Genomic DNA, 14,323 nt, shown 5'->3' with positions numbered 1-14,323 from the left:
TGCCTCATTCGCCAGCCAGCCATCCCGCCCGGCAGCAACAGCGCAAACGATCCTTCCTCCATGCCACAGTGGCTATTTGAAACAGAAAGAGGATGCTTCCATCATAGGATTCCCCTGTCTGATCCGACAGTCCTGCTGCCAAGGGGCCCCGAAACCGAAACGTGGAGAGCCACCCGCTGTAGCTATTACACAGATGTCTCGGGAACGTGCTCCGTAACGGGCGGGATGGATCTAGACTAAAGTGTCAAGCCGACTGAAAAACACTCATCCCTGGCAGCACCACGCGTTTGTCATCCTCTGGTTGCCACCAGGTCAAACCCAAGGCCGGGCTGAGTTGTCAGGCCTTGGTTGGTTTTAGTTTTGTCGTCGACTCGTTCGGTCCTGTTTCGTTCGCTGCTGAGGGTCCTCGCTCTCTAGGTATGTAGGTAGGTAGTTGCGGCCGCGGCGACCTTGTCAACCCCGTCCATCTCCCGCCTGTTCGAGCCCGTTCCTTGCATTCCACCCTACCATATCCGTGTATAGATCAATCCATGCTCCATCAACTCTAGTCCTATACAATCTCGTCGCCCTTGACCGGCCCGGTCAAGTTTCACGCCGGCGATTGGTCCGGTTGGCGTTTGTCTGTCTGCCTGCCCGTCTCGTCGCGCGCGGACCCGTCCGCCTGGGAGCACGGAAGGGGAACCACCATATCGAACTGCAGCCTCTTGGCGGACCGACGCCAGATTTCGCGCATCATGTATGTTGCGCTGGGCATGCCATCAACCATAACTTATTAGCACACATATACGCACCTAGTCGTCTGGGAATAGTCGACCGACGGGGTTCCACCACCGCTGCTGCAAGCTGCCCGTCTGCCCGCCGCTCGCCTCTTTCTGCTGCTTTCCCGCGGTCCCGCAGCGACTCACTTACATGCCATGTCTCCATACCAATGCTGCGCAGCAGTAGTAGCAGCAGCAATGGCAACCGCTGCTGTATCAGCCAAGCCAAGCAACAACAAGCAGGCACATGCCTGGTGTCACAAGAAAAGGTGGATGCGCGGCTCGCGGCCGTCGGGAAAACGTGGGTTGGGCGGCAGTCCTGATTATCCTGGTCGGCATCATCCCTGGTCTGCCCTCCAGTCCTTTGATTCCCCGGCTCCGGGTCCGGTTCGACCTTTGATGTGATGCCCACGGTCTTTCTCGCATCAACAGAGACACCAAGTGCTGGGTGGGTAGAGACGGGACAACACAGCGCTTCCTCGGCCCCATTGTTGATGCAACGATGCAATCGTCCTTCTGCAATTCTGGGTCAAGGCATCAACTGTCTCTCCTTTTCGCTCCAGTCGATCGAACCGGTTGCTGCTCGCAGTTGTCTTAAGCTTATTGCCAAGCAACCCAATGCTCTATGTCGACTATTGCTGCGCATGCTTTCCTAGAGGTTGGATACCCGTTCCGTTGTGAGGGGAGCTCAGATCACCTCCATAGCAGATAGGGCTGACGGCGCCTTACGGAAACAAACGCGGTAACAACAAGCCTTGGGTGAGATGCCCCATGAGTTGCACTAGGATCTGGTTCTCGACCGGAATAGGAAGCCAAGGCTACTTGTGCAAACAGATGGGGGTTAACGGGATGAAACGCCTTGGCCGACATCCTCTGCAGGCCCCTCCTGACACGTCACAAACCACCCGCCGGGGGTTCGCAGCAATCCCCCAAAACCAACGGGGGCTGTTTGATTTTTTCTTTCTCTGACCTTGTCTTTGCTCCTTTGCCCGCCATCGATCTTGCCAACTTGCTTCAAGTCAAGGCCGGCCCGGTTGCAACGTGTGTCTGCATGTGTCTGCGCTCTGTCTTGGGGGAGCGTCTGCCCGTCTTGTAAGTTGAGCGAATTTCGAATCGCCGGCCAAAGCACAATGCTAGGAACTTGAGGAAAGCACATGATGTGATTCGGCTCTCAGCTCAGTTCGCCCAGTCCAACAACCGACGAATTGTCCGTATGTAGTGTGACACAATGTGAGCAACCACTCGTCAGAAGTTACATCCATCACGCTTCACTTGACCTGTGCTATAGGTCCAGGGAACGAGAACGATGCCAATTGATTCGCTTCATCATTCGGTCGGCTTGTCTGACGTCAAGCGAGATCCTGGCAAAGGAATATTCTCAATGTCATTTGTGTCGGAGGCTTCGATCCCCGAGGTGTCATGGTCTTTCACCGAGGACACTCACCGCTCCATCAGAAACAGGATAGTTGACGGAGAACCGCAGATTGGCTCATGAGAACAGGGTAGGATAAAAGGCAAATTATGTCGAAACCCGCACTCTGTTTTGCTTTGCCCAGAATCCTTCTGACGAAATCGGTTGGCAACGTGGAGCCACGAGCCCTCGATCTGTGGAGGAGTTTTTTCCAGCTCGTCAACCTGGGCGTCCAGTGCACCTTAGTGTGCAATCTAACTGACCCCTGTATTCTTGTGAGCACCACTTGAACGAAGACCTCAGAGGATTGGGTGTGCTTATGAATTCCTCCATAATAGCAACAATTGACTGCAAAGGGATGTGATAGATTAGGTAATTCTTCAGATATCACTTTACAAAACTCCTCTCCGGTTGTTCATACCGGCAACACGGTCAAAGATCGGGGTTCATTTGAGGCCTCGGTGCTGGGGGTATGCCTATCGGGCCTGCACTCGCAGCATCAAACATGACGCTCAGCGGCAGGCTTTCCTATGTAGATCTCCACATGCTTGGCGTTGACCGACTTCAGAGTGGCTTGACGTGAGATGGACTCGTGGCAGACTAGAAGATTGCCTGTTGTCAGCCGTTTCTGCTAATGAGGTACCCTGGTCCCCTTGCTTCGATAATGCGACAGATGATCGTGAATCGGCTCATGACGTCGCTGGCAGAAATTGCTTTCCTCGGGGAAAGGATATGGGGCACGAAGGTATTCCCGGTCCCGGGCAGGGGTTTCGGAGGCTTGCATCACAGCCAACGCAGTCATGGCATGTACCTTGGTCCTTGATCGAGGCGGCGGTGACCAAGATGTATCCGTACTCTCGCCAACATTTCATGTGGGATGGCCAAGATAGACGTAAGTCCCATCTCCGGGACACCCCCGTTCAATCTCTCCGTTTACCGACTCCGACTCCGCCTCCGTCTCAAGTCCCCGCAAGAACCTGGCAGCGCCCATTCCCGCACTCCGCCAATCGAGTTAAGGAGAGAGGTATCCTTGGCCTTTCACCGTCAAATGAATTTAGAGATACGGAGCAGCCTTCTGTGCCTTGCTGGCTGCGCCCTCTCTCTCCAGCCATCTTGTCGTTAGTTGAAAGATGGCCCACCTGTGGGCTGGACGATGGCTGGAGGAACGACATACGCACATGCGCCGCAGCTCACTTGACACACGATCCGCAGCTTGGTTCGTCGAGGATGGTTCGTGGGTGGACTTCAAGGCCTGTCCCAACGACATTTGCAATGCCACATCTTTGAATCTCAGAACGTGGATGGAAGAGATCCAGGTGCCCATGGGGCTCGGGATGCACCATTATAGAACATCCGGTCTATTATCCAACGACGCTCTGACGTGAACCAGGAACGCACCCACACATTCTAGATCGCTCTTCAGGCGTCCATGTATCAAAATGCGCTGCTGTGACTGAGGATGAGGGCGTGAGGCCAGAACAGCGCTGGGAGCCGCGACAAACGGATATGGGAAAATCTGGCGACTTTGCTTTGCTCGGGCACCAACAGCCAAATCTGTGTTGGGGCGATCAGCTGGCTCAACGTAGTATCCCGTCATCGACTCTGCTGGACAAATCTCTGCCAAAGAAACCACCGTCTTGGCTCGACTTTGTCGCAGGTTCTACGGGTCTCGGCTTCGACTTCATCCAGCCAAAATGGTGGTGTCGAGGACCGCTCCCCGATGCTGCAACCTGGAAGAGTGTACGCGCCCATTCTCAGCCCTCTACCAGTTTGCGCTGCGCTGCGCTGTGATGCTGAGCCATGCCAGCGAAGCCATGCTCTGCTGCTCCTCCGTTCCGCCCTGATCCCTGACTGCAGATCCAGGTCGTCCCTCCACCTCATCCTCGCAGTTCGAGGAGGGGCCGGTGAAGCACTCATGCTGGGTGAGTTTGGCCTAAAGGAAACCTTACTTAACCCAATAGAGGTGGGAGAGTGCCCAAATTAAGATGCAGAAAGAAGCAAAGAAGAAAAATTCTCTTCATCGATGTGGAGGCGGTCACCTTGCCAGCGAGGTGGAAACCCATCCATCCATGCTGGAGATGTCTGGCTGCGGGCGACCATAACGTGGCGTTCTCAGAAGGGCCCGAGGGTCAAGCCCTATCACGGAAGTAGGGCTCGTGAGGGGAGGGGCTGAAGTGGGAGATGCCTCAAGTTCAAGAGAAATTCGAGGAACAATGCCGAAGTCCAATCTTAAAGGGCGCGGGGCGGCGGTTCGCTGCTGTTGCATCATGTAGACAGGGTAGCATCAGCAACGGCTCCCGCTCGACGCCATCTCAATCTTTCAGTGTCTCCACTCTTTGGTGCACTCCGAGGGCGAGAAGAATGTGCTGAATAAGATCAAGCTTTGGACTGATTACCGACCAACCGGCCGGCTGAGCGCTTGAACGGAAGGCCAAGAGAATTCTTTGCAACGAGGTCGTCGGCCAAGGAAAGTGGGCGGGTGCCAAGCGAGACAACCATGTTGAAGGTTCGTTGTCAGAGGTATTTGCGGATGGAGCCTGGCTTATCGCCGCAAAGTGCGTTCATAGTGTGCAGTCCACATCAACCAGATCGTATGCCTTGCCTTGCCGTGCATGCTTGACCGAGCTTCAGTACGACTTTGAGGGCGGTGCTCGGACTCGACAACGCATAAATAACATCAAGTCGTCGCATGATCCGTGTTCGAGCGACCCATAAGCAACGAGCCATGATCCATGGAACCAGCAGAACTGATCCTCGGTCACTCACGATACCAGCTTTGCCAACCACCAACACCAGCCGCCAGGGGGAGCGGGTATTTTGCTGTTTGCCTATCCATCTGCCGCAAGGCCTTCATTCTCTGATGAATCAGTTCTCTGACCGCCAGTTCATCAGCGGAACCAAGCACCGCCCCAGGGTATTCCCGGCAAGCCAACGAATAGCGGAAGCGGCGTGGAGCAAACGAATAGCCGTGGAGCAACACGGAGCGGAGCATCGTGAAGGCAAGCCCGCAGAATTTTTGGCATCAAGCAAAGGGCCTTGCTTCTCGTGGAGTAACGCACCCTCTTGACCTAACTATTCAGGGTTCTCGGCTTAGATAGCGTGCTTGTTTCCAATTCTATAGCCGCGAGGGGGCTGGCTGGTTCAAGCTGATGAGCTCCGCTTGATGGGCACGGCTCGCTGTTTCGGCTGCCCATGTCGACAGCTCGGGCCGGGCCTTCTTGTGTTGGCTCAGGTTCAAGCGCCCAAAGTGAGGACGTCGAGGCCGCCATCGACCTCAAGACACAAAGCCCCAGCCGAACAGAACATCAAACGTGAAAGAGGCGTGTACCTATGTGCAAGTGATCTGTGAGTGTGTCGAGTGTGTCTGGGGCCGGGCAGCGCACAGACGGACGTTAGGCTCGTGCTCCAAGCTCGCGCCGTTATCCAAGTTGGGCAAGGCTCCAGGTGGTGATGAAGAACAAGGTGTGGTGCTCCATGCCGAATCCGATGTCAATTGTGCTCTGTCAATCATGGCTGGCCCAATGTTAGTGGTGTTAGTGCCAGTTGCAAGGGGTTTGGCAGATGCCAGCGGGTTAAGCCACTCACGAACGGATTCTGAGCTTGCGCCTCTGCCAACCGCCGCCGCCGCTGTGCGCCGCAATTTCTTGAGGATTCGTGAGCGGTTTCAAGTGGGAACTCGTCACATTCGATGGAGATGGATGCAGCCTGCGCGAGTTGGTCGTGCCCAATTCGTTCTAGAGTCTTGCGTGGAATAACGTGGTCATGTACGGAGTAGAATGGACTGGAAGGTCAAGGTCGGTACGACGTAGGTACTGCCTTGGGCATCTGCCCGTGCCTTCCATCGTGAGAGCCCAGCATGAGGCAGGTGGTTTCCGTGTAAGAGGTGCTGTGGTTCAGGGAAGGTAGGTACGGAAGTACATCCGGCCGAGCCCAACGGGCACAACCAACCCATTTGCTCATCCCGACTCAACGCTGTCCATCCTTCTCAGCACCTACCCAGCAGGCCAGCTCCCCGCGGACGATCCCACCCCATCGATCACCGCGCGCTGACGCTGACTGACGCTGACGCTGACGCTGATCGATTGTTGGCGCCTGTGCCTGGCGGCCTGGCTGGGCTGGGCTAGGCTGGCATCTCGCCGGGATGATCAATGCGATGATGCAGTCGTCGGCCCTGGCCTACATGCTATCCCTGCTTTGTTCTCCAAATCGATATCACGATTAGACTTCTCGTCAAATCTATCAAAGAATGCGAACGAGAGACCCTGGCCTAGCGTGCCCAGCCTTGTCCGGTCTAGAGTGACCATCGTCTTTGCTCTTCACAACGCGCAAGCCAACAGCAACCAGCTGCCAAATCTTCTCCACTGCGCATCATGACATCCCTTCTCCACGCTTGCCGCCGGGTGATCTCGTCTCCCGGGGCGTTCCTGGCCCTGCTAGCGCACCTGTACGAGAGATTGGGGTTAAGCCTCTTGTTCCCCTTCGCCTCACACCACGCTGTTGCAGAATCGCACCTCCGCATCTCGTTGGGCGTGGTGACTCGGGGCCAGGGCTCGCCAGTTCGAGGTGGAGATGCCCAATGGCAGCGCCGTTCCCCGCCGCCTGGGGTTCTTGTCCGCTGTTGCGAGCTCCAGCTCAGGTATCGACCAACCTCTGGCGGCGAACTCGAGCCAAGCCCCAGGTCCGACGAGGGTGATCCTGGCACCAGTTGTTTTACAGCGCGTCGTGACTGACTTAGCAACCTGGCTCGAACTAGGCAGTTCGTGCGAACGCCCCTCGGCTGTCGTCGCGCTGGAGCGTGCCGGAATGGAGCAGCCCCAATCCAACGGTCTCCAAGTCACAATCAACAAGTCGCATGTGCGCTATTATTTGGCGCGGTCGCTCTCAGCCAGCTCCCACCTTGACCTTGCCGGGAGCCCGAGATGCGAGCATCGATGGCGACTGGGGCGTAAGGCGCGTATACTTCCTTCTTACATCCTAGACGTCCCTGAAATAAAGATGAGTCGCGAGCCGTGGGTCTGAGCCAAGGACTGATACGATTCGAGCCTTGAAAGCTGAGACGTTCTCGCCTCAAGTGGCTTAATACACGGAAGGCCTCACGACATCGAACTACTACGTAGAGCAGCCAGTTCGCAAGTCGGTCAGGCTGACGGCGAGCCAGCTTCGCCATGCCCGGAAGATGGATCGCCTGGTCAAGCCCGTATTGACGAGTCTTTATGCAATGCTTCGTGGCATTGCCTCAACGCGGGATGCTTGAGATTGGATGCTGGCTGGGAACTGGCGGCGAGCGACCTTGAACGACGCCCATTCATTCCAGCCCATTGTCTCCCTCGCCTCGACACCTCGAGGTGCTCGAGGCCTGCATGGCCCTCCACATCCCACGCGCGCAAGCTCTCTCTGGATTCCTGCCTGCAGAGCCCCCCAAGCCTTTAGAACCTGTCCTCGCTGCCCCAGCTGTCAAAAGGCGAGGATGAAGAAAAAAACCGGAGCCGGGAAGCAGATGGTCCCCCATGCGAAGATCGCATCGCTCAACCTAGACCAGAGGGCGTCCATGATGAGTTGGTATGGAACCTGAACAGGGGGGGTGTGCGGCGGCCTCGACCCTAGTCTCTAAGACCACGATAGACGCCAACGCCCCCTCAAGGCCAAGCAAGGCAGGGCAAGACCGCGGCTGTACGAGGCGATGAGGTACAAAGCGTTGCGGTGTACGCCGTCGCACAGCAGTACCTGCCTACAGTACATGCTCACACACAAAAAGTCGGACATGGTTGTTGGTTGCTGCCATGGTACTGACAGGTGCCAAACTAGCTGTCTCCTGGCAGTTTTTGGACCTGTGCCTTGGGCGATGCTGAGGCCATAGTCGCATGGCGGTTGGTCGATAAGCTGAGGTGTTTGGGGCGAACAAAGATCATCGGGAATCTGGCCGAGACTCACAAAGGCGAGACTCGGACAAGTCGGGATAACCTCTCTTGGAGCAGGGCCAAGCCATTGGGCATTCATTCGCGCTGGCCGCCGTGTCGTATCGCTTTTGAGCGTTTCGTTTCTTTTTCCTCCACGCATCCTTCGCTATCACGGGAAATTTTTCACCTGCTTCACTCTCGCTCAGCGGGAGATCCATGGAGCCAGTGGATGGATGGCCAGCAGGGCCCTCTCCAGAGTCTCCATCCATCTATCCCCGGCCTGGCCTGTCGATGCCCTCTGCCTTATTGCCAAACAATCGACTCCACCTCCACCCACTTCTTCATCCTATTGTCACTCCTGACACGCCTCTCTCTGTGCCATCCCCGGCCCCCAAAACACACACCCCTCCCCTGTCCATGCTTGCTCATTGACCATGCCGTTCGCTCGACAGCTGGTGCTGCTCTCTTGTTGTTTCCTGACATTATAGCCCGGGCCTCTTGCTAAGACACCATATCTGGGCTTGTCACAGCGCTTTCCGGGGGTCTTGGATGTAATCAGACCCTGGCTTGCGCTCTGCATCGTCGTCTCCCCACACCGTTAAGTCGCTGCCGCCGCCTCCTTTCGACCCGAGAACTTGTTGGACTTCCATCTAAAACCAGTTCTCCCGGGTGAACTTATTTCTTTTTCCTTTGCCCCTCAAGTGCACCCCCTAGCTCCATCTAGCTCCCCATCTAGTTCTGGCTCATCGTGTCTCGACTCCGGCCAAGACCAAGAGAAGCGAGGCAATCCCAGCGTGGGTCCTTTTCGTTCTGCGCATATACCAGCTCCTCGAGGTCATACTAGTAGGGCTCGACGGAACGTCTGACCGACGTTTTCTTCTTCTTCAAGACAAGACTACCCCCGACGATCTTCCCTTGCCCTCCTGAATATCCTCTGCCCCAAGATCGAACCAGTCTGCTGCCTCCTGGGTAGACAGATAGCTGCCTACAGGACAACAAGCCTTGCCTTGGCTTCGCTCACCTCGATTGGCGCTCCGCGATTTGCTCTGCCTCACCATATCATCCTGTTCCCGTCCATTGGTTCAGCGCACCCTGGGCATCACCAATCACAGGGGCTCTCACTTCGTCAAGGCCTCGAGCCACGCTTCTTGATCTGAACAGCCATCGCTGCGGCCTCCCGAGACAGTTCTTCTCCTTTTCACATCTTCTGGAGGCAACTGGTACCTGACTGAGCCCAACTGTGCCGACACCTAACCCAGCTGCCCACCACTACGCAGCACTCATTACGACGCGGCTTTCACCTTGACACATCTAATCAGGAATCCTTTATTACCGGAGTGCTTCGGAGCTCCTAGCGTGTCCGACCTTCACGACCATCCTTCTTTGGGTTGACTTGCAACGACAACAGACTTGGAGTTCCGTCAAGCCTTGATAACGGAGCTCCCCCAACAACAACGCCAGGCTTTTCGGAGCCGCCGCAACAGCATAACTTAGACGAACCCAGGAAAGTCGCCGAGCTGGCCCAACTCAAGAGCGAGTCTCCGCTCTGCCTCCTGCGGGCAGAGTTGCCGTCCATCGCGGGTGTGGAGGACCGTCTCTCTCTGGGACGCACTCCGCGATCCTATTCCAACGGTCCCCACGCGGGCAGATTGGATTTTCCAGCTGCCACGGTGGATATCGTGTCTCTCCTCAAGGCCCCCGACTCGCATGAGTCTTCTGTCTCTCCGCCTCGCCAAGTCCAGCAAGTTGCTCAACCACCTTCGATCAAGGCCTCAACCGCCCCGCCCCGGCCTGCTGCGCCTGTTGCGCCGCCGCCTGTAGCTCCAACACAGATGCCCGCTGGTAGGCGAAGCATGCCTGCGCACGCCACGGACCAGCAGCCCGTCAAGAAGCAGAGCAAGTGGTCGCCAGAGGAAGATGCACTCATCATCGAGCTTCGAGGGAGTGGTATGAAGTGGGAGGACATCTCCAAGCGCCTGCCAGGCCGGAGTGCCATTAGCTGCCGCCTACACTACCAGAACTACCTCGAGAGACGAAGCGAATGGGACGAAGAACGCAAGAACAAGCTTGCCCGGTTGTACGAGAGGTAAGCATGCCACGCCGGATCACTGGATGAAGCGAGCCTAGTGGCCCTCGCGTTCCAAGGCAGAGCTAACATGAAGCCAGATTCAAGCCAGAAATGTGGGCCAAGGTTGCGGAAGAGATGGCAGTTCCCTGGCGGGCAGCCGAGGCCATGCACTGGCAACTCGGTGAAGCGGACATGGCTCGACGAGCAGGTGTTATCCCCTTCTCCCTAGCCGCCGTCAACGTCGACAGCAACAACAGCCACCGAAGCTCTCCCTCACGCAGCCACGTCCACTCCCACTCCCAGGGCAGCATGCCTCGTGATCTAGGAGCTCCTTCGCCTCGAGCAATGTACAGCAGAGCACCCCCGATGCCAGTTGCCAGCAGCCGAACCATTGTCCGCCGAGAATCTATCCCTCCACCGCCTCCTCCTCCAATGGCCATGGGCCCGGACCACCCCAAGGAAGTCCACTACGTGTCAGGACCAGGGCTGGCCCCGATCCAGAACCAACCACCACCTAGGAGTGCGGGTATGCTTCCCGGTGTTGCTGAACTCACTACTGGTGTCAGCCCATACAGCACTCCCGCCGGAGCCCCCAATGTTGGATCCATCGCGGCAGCGAGCCAAGGACCCCTCTTCTCCAGCCTCGCCAGTTACTCGATGGAATCTGCTGGATCAAAGCGACGGGCTTCAAGCCCAGACCGACTTCAACACGAGGCGAACCACCGACGACGTATGGCATAAGACAGTCTACTCTGTTCATGTTGATTGACAATGGGACGAGCGGGCGAACACTGGAGTTGGAATTCTTGATCTTTATCGGCATTTCCTTTGCGGGTTGATTTTGCAAAGGATGGTGTTTTGGTCACTGCGAGCGACGATGGGTTTCACTACGATGGGACGGATAAGAGGAACTGCATGGGCTGCATCGGCATGGAACGACATGAGAAAGGATCTCGTCTCTGTCTTCCGGGAGTGTTGTTTCTTGATTTCTTTTCTTTATTGGATCTGGTTGACTGGAAAGAATGAGTTGGCTTGGGCACAAAGATCAATATTCACTCGACTTACACAACAGCATATCTACAGATGGATGGCATCAACCGACGACGGGATGAGATGGAATAAGGGAAGGATGACTTGATGCGATGAAAAATCCCGAAAAAAACGTCGGACTTTAAGTTTTCGATTCTTTGACTTGTCTTTTTACTAGCTACGGCCTTGTTTTATTCTGTTCTTTGTGTTTGTCACTTCTTCTGCATGGGTCAGAGGCGTCTTGAGAGGAAGCGAAGGATGGATGGATGGTTGGTTGGAAAGCATCTGGGGTCAGGGGGACTCGGCCAGGGGGTGGCCTTTGGAAAAAAGGAGTTGAAAATGCAAGGTTGTTTTCTTTATTTGTTGCACAGCACAGCATCTGTCTTGAGTTGAGAGAGATGTTCTGATGAAGAGGGAGGGGAAGAGCCTGTTGTTTTTATTGTCTTGATAGGTCATGTCGATGATAGAGGGAGACTAGTGGATATCTTAGTGTTGTACAGTTACTCATGTTACGTATTGCCTTGTAAAGAAAACTCTTGGATGAGAATGATCGAGTCACGGCGAGTTACAGTTCCTACTTTATGCGTGTGTATGGCAAGCATCCGTTTGCGGGAGCGGAGTGAGCTCGCCTCGGGGAGAAGAATAGACTTCAAGTCGGTGAGTAGGTATCCGAATATCAAACGCCTACGAGTCTACCTTTGTAATGGATGGATGCTCGACTCGATCTCGATTCCCATTGTAGCACCTCTGGCACTGCGGTGCCCGTCTCAGGCCGCCGGCCGGCTACATACCACCCACCAGTTGTCCCTCTCGTAGCCGCTCTCCTCAACCTTGCCCCCAGCCGCCACGACGTCCTCCTCGAGCTCGCCCTCGCGGTACAGGTGGTAGTAGCGCTGGTACGTGCCGCCCGGCTCCTCGCCCTTTGGCTTGCGCATCACCCACGAGACGAGCCTGTCCTGGTCGCTGCCCGTGTCCCACCCGCGGCGGCTCGACGCCTGCTCCAGCGCCCACACGTAGACGAGCACGCGGCCGGCCTCGGGGGTCACGCAGTCCAGCAGCGCGGCGACGGCCTCTTGCCGGCGCGCGCGGGTGGACATGTGGTGCACGACAGCGATGCAGATGACAAAGTCGGCGGCGGCCCGCCGGTAGGGGAGGGCGAAGCCATCAGCGACGGCAACGTCGACGTCCGAGACCCTTGGGTCGTCGTCCTTGCCATCAGCACGAGGCCGCCGCAGCTCGGTCCGGGCGAGCTTGACGAGTGCAGGGCTCCGGTCGGAGCCCAGTAGGTGCACGGCCGGGTTGACGCGCAGGTACTTGCCGTTGCCACAGCCGACGTCAAGGCCGATGCTGCCGGGCGGCTGGGCTTGGAGGAAGCTGGCGACACGCGGCCAGGGCTTGTGGCGGGTAGCTGAGAAGTGCGGCGCGATGGCCTCGTAGACGGCGTGCACATGGGTTGCCTCGTATGTTTCGGGGGCCTCTGCAGCCTCAGAGGGTGAGAATACTTCTGTAGCGGATGGTTCCTGAGGTTGGGCGCCTTGTTGATGCTGAGGGTTGGGTTGCTCGAGTGGCCCGTCCCCTTGATCGCCAGCCGGCGTCGCCGACGAACCACTCGCCATAATTCCTGGGGGATATCTTAACAGGGACCCTTGTCTATCAGAAGCCTGAGGAGGGGGGGGCGTGTGAGAGCTGGAGGAACAGCTGGAGTCTGATATGGTTGTTGGTTGTGTTGGTGAGATGGGGTTTAATTTCTTGCAACTTACAGGCGTGGTGGTGTTTTTTTCCTTAGCGGAGGTGTGAGTACCTAGGTTGTGGCCCGCCGATTAGTGGAGTAAATGTTCTGGGGCGGCTCCGTGTGGCTGAAAGAACATGCATTCCGTTCAAGATCTGGCCCTGCCCGTGATGGAGCGACTCTGCGACAAGGACATTATCATAGTTTCATGCTTCAAGAGTCTCGACGGCTGAGGCCTCGAGATGAACCGTGCGAGAGGAGCGATTATTGCAACTTGGTGGTTGGTTGTCGAGTTGAACGATGGACGTCTACATGGTCAAGGTTCATTTCTCTTCTGTTGCTGTGATGAGATGAACAAGAGACAGTTACAATAACGTCTGTTCACCCCCTGCCCTGTTGCATTTGATGGATGGTCCCCTTTTTCACGAGGCCCCCAGTCACGAACACCTCGGATCCGCCTCCGCTCTCAGGCACAGGCATCTTCTTTTTTTACATGCACTTGCCTTTTTCAGGGTCCCTGGCTCGGGACATGATTCTCAAGGCAAGGGGGGAACGTTAGGTAGGGGAGGGGCGATATTAATATCCACTCCACAATCTCATCTCTCTGTCTCTCTTTTGCTCATCACATCACCATTGGCATCATGTCACCCCATTCGCAGGAAGGGGAGAAAGCACGGGGATCATCAGCCACTCCGCCAGCCGTCCATCAAACTCAACCATGGATGATGGAACTCTTCTCCCGTGCTTCTACGCCCGCCCCCCTCCATCGCCCGCACACACAAGATGAAACCCTTCTCGACCTTTGAGGCCTGCCCTTCCTGACAAGGGGCCCGAGCGAGGATGTGATGTGGGCATGGGTGCTCCCGCTCGCAAGAGATGCACGTCATCTCCGATCCGCCGGGCTGAGACTGGAGCCTCGACTCCCTCGCTGACTCGAGAACATGCGGAATAGTTCCCCGGTCCGGGCCACGAGGGAGCCACGCGGTCTTTGGCCATCCTTGCGTCTGAAGGACAGGGTCAATGCAACGTGGGAATCTACGCACAGGCTTGAAACGAGTAATGGATCAACAACACATGGCCGGCCAGCCTTCTTTTTGCGAGCTAGGAAGGAGGGCGCTTTGATGAACGCATCATGGTCAGATGCCTGCCCTGTCGCTGTTGTTCTCGAAGCGCCCTTCTTCTTTAGCCCTGTCAACCTAGCCATGGATATCTGACACGAACCATCCATCTCGGGCATCCGCTTGTAGCGCCGGCATAGCCCAACCCCAGGCTGTTTAGCCTGTGCATCTTGTGCAAGGTGCCTGGGTTGTCTTGTCTTATTCATGATGATAACCAAGGTAATATTCAATGCCTCGCTCATTACAGGCTCACTACCTGATACCCCAGCATATTCCTACTCCGACTTTTTTACGTTTCGTCATTAAAGCATTG

The 14,323-nt window shown here is 56.3% G+C and overlaps 1 protein-coding gene and 1 pseudogene across 2 annotated transcripts, besides 1 other annotated feature; one reads left to right on the top strand and one right to left on the bottom strand.

Annotated features, from left to right (window-relative positions):
• Positions 1 to 9,550: 9,550 nt before the first annotated feature.
• Positions 9,551 to 10,875, top strand: NCS57_00118700 (annotated as a pseudogene). Its single transcript has 2 exons — positions 9,551 to 10,152; positions 10,233 to 10,875.
• Positions 9,551 to 10,875: a sequence feature.
• A 1,055-nt stretch (positions 10,876 to 11,930) lies between these two features.
• On the bottom strand, positions 11,931 to 12,917 carry NCS57_00118600 (Methyltransf-11 domain-containing protein; the record flags this gene model as incomplete). The annotated part of the gene is made up of 1 exon (XM_053051257.1): positions 11,931 to 12,917. The coding sequence occupies exon 1, from the start codon at positions 12,777 to 12,779 to the stop codon at positions 11,931 to 11,933; it is 849 nt and encodes a 282-aa protein (XP_052919772.1). The 5' UTR covers positions 12,780 to 12,917.
• Positions 12,918 to 14,323: the final 1,406 nt, after the last annotated feature.

The sequence above is a fragment of the Fusarium keratoplasticum genome, chromosome 1 (genome assembly GCF_025433545.1).
Source record: "Fusarium keratoplasticum isolate Fu6.1 chromosome 1, whole genome shotgun sequence".
Classification (NCBI taxonomy): Eukaryota; Fungi; Ascomycota; class Sordariomycetes; order Hypocreales; family Nectriaceae; genus Fusarium; species Fusarium keratoplasticum.
Note: the sequence above shows the minus strand (reverse complement) of the source record. Positions and strands in the feature narration are given on the sequence as shown.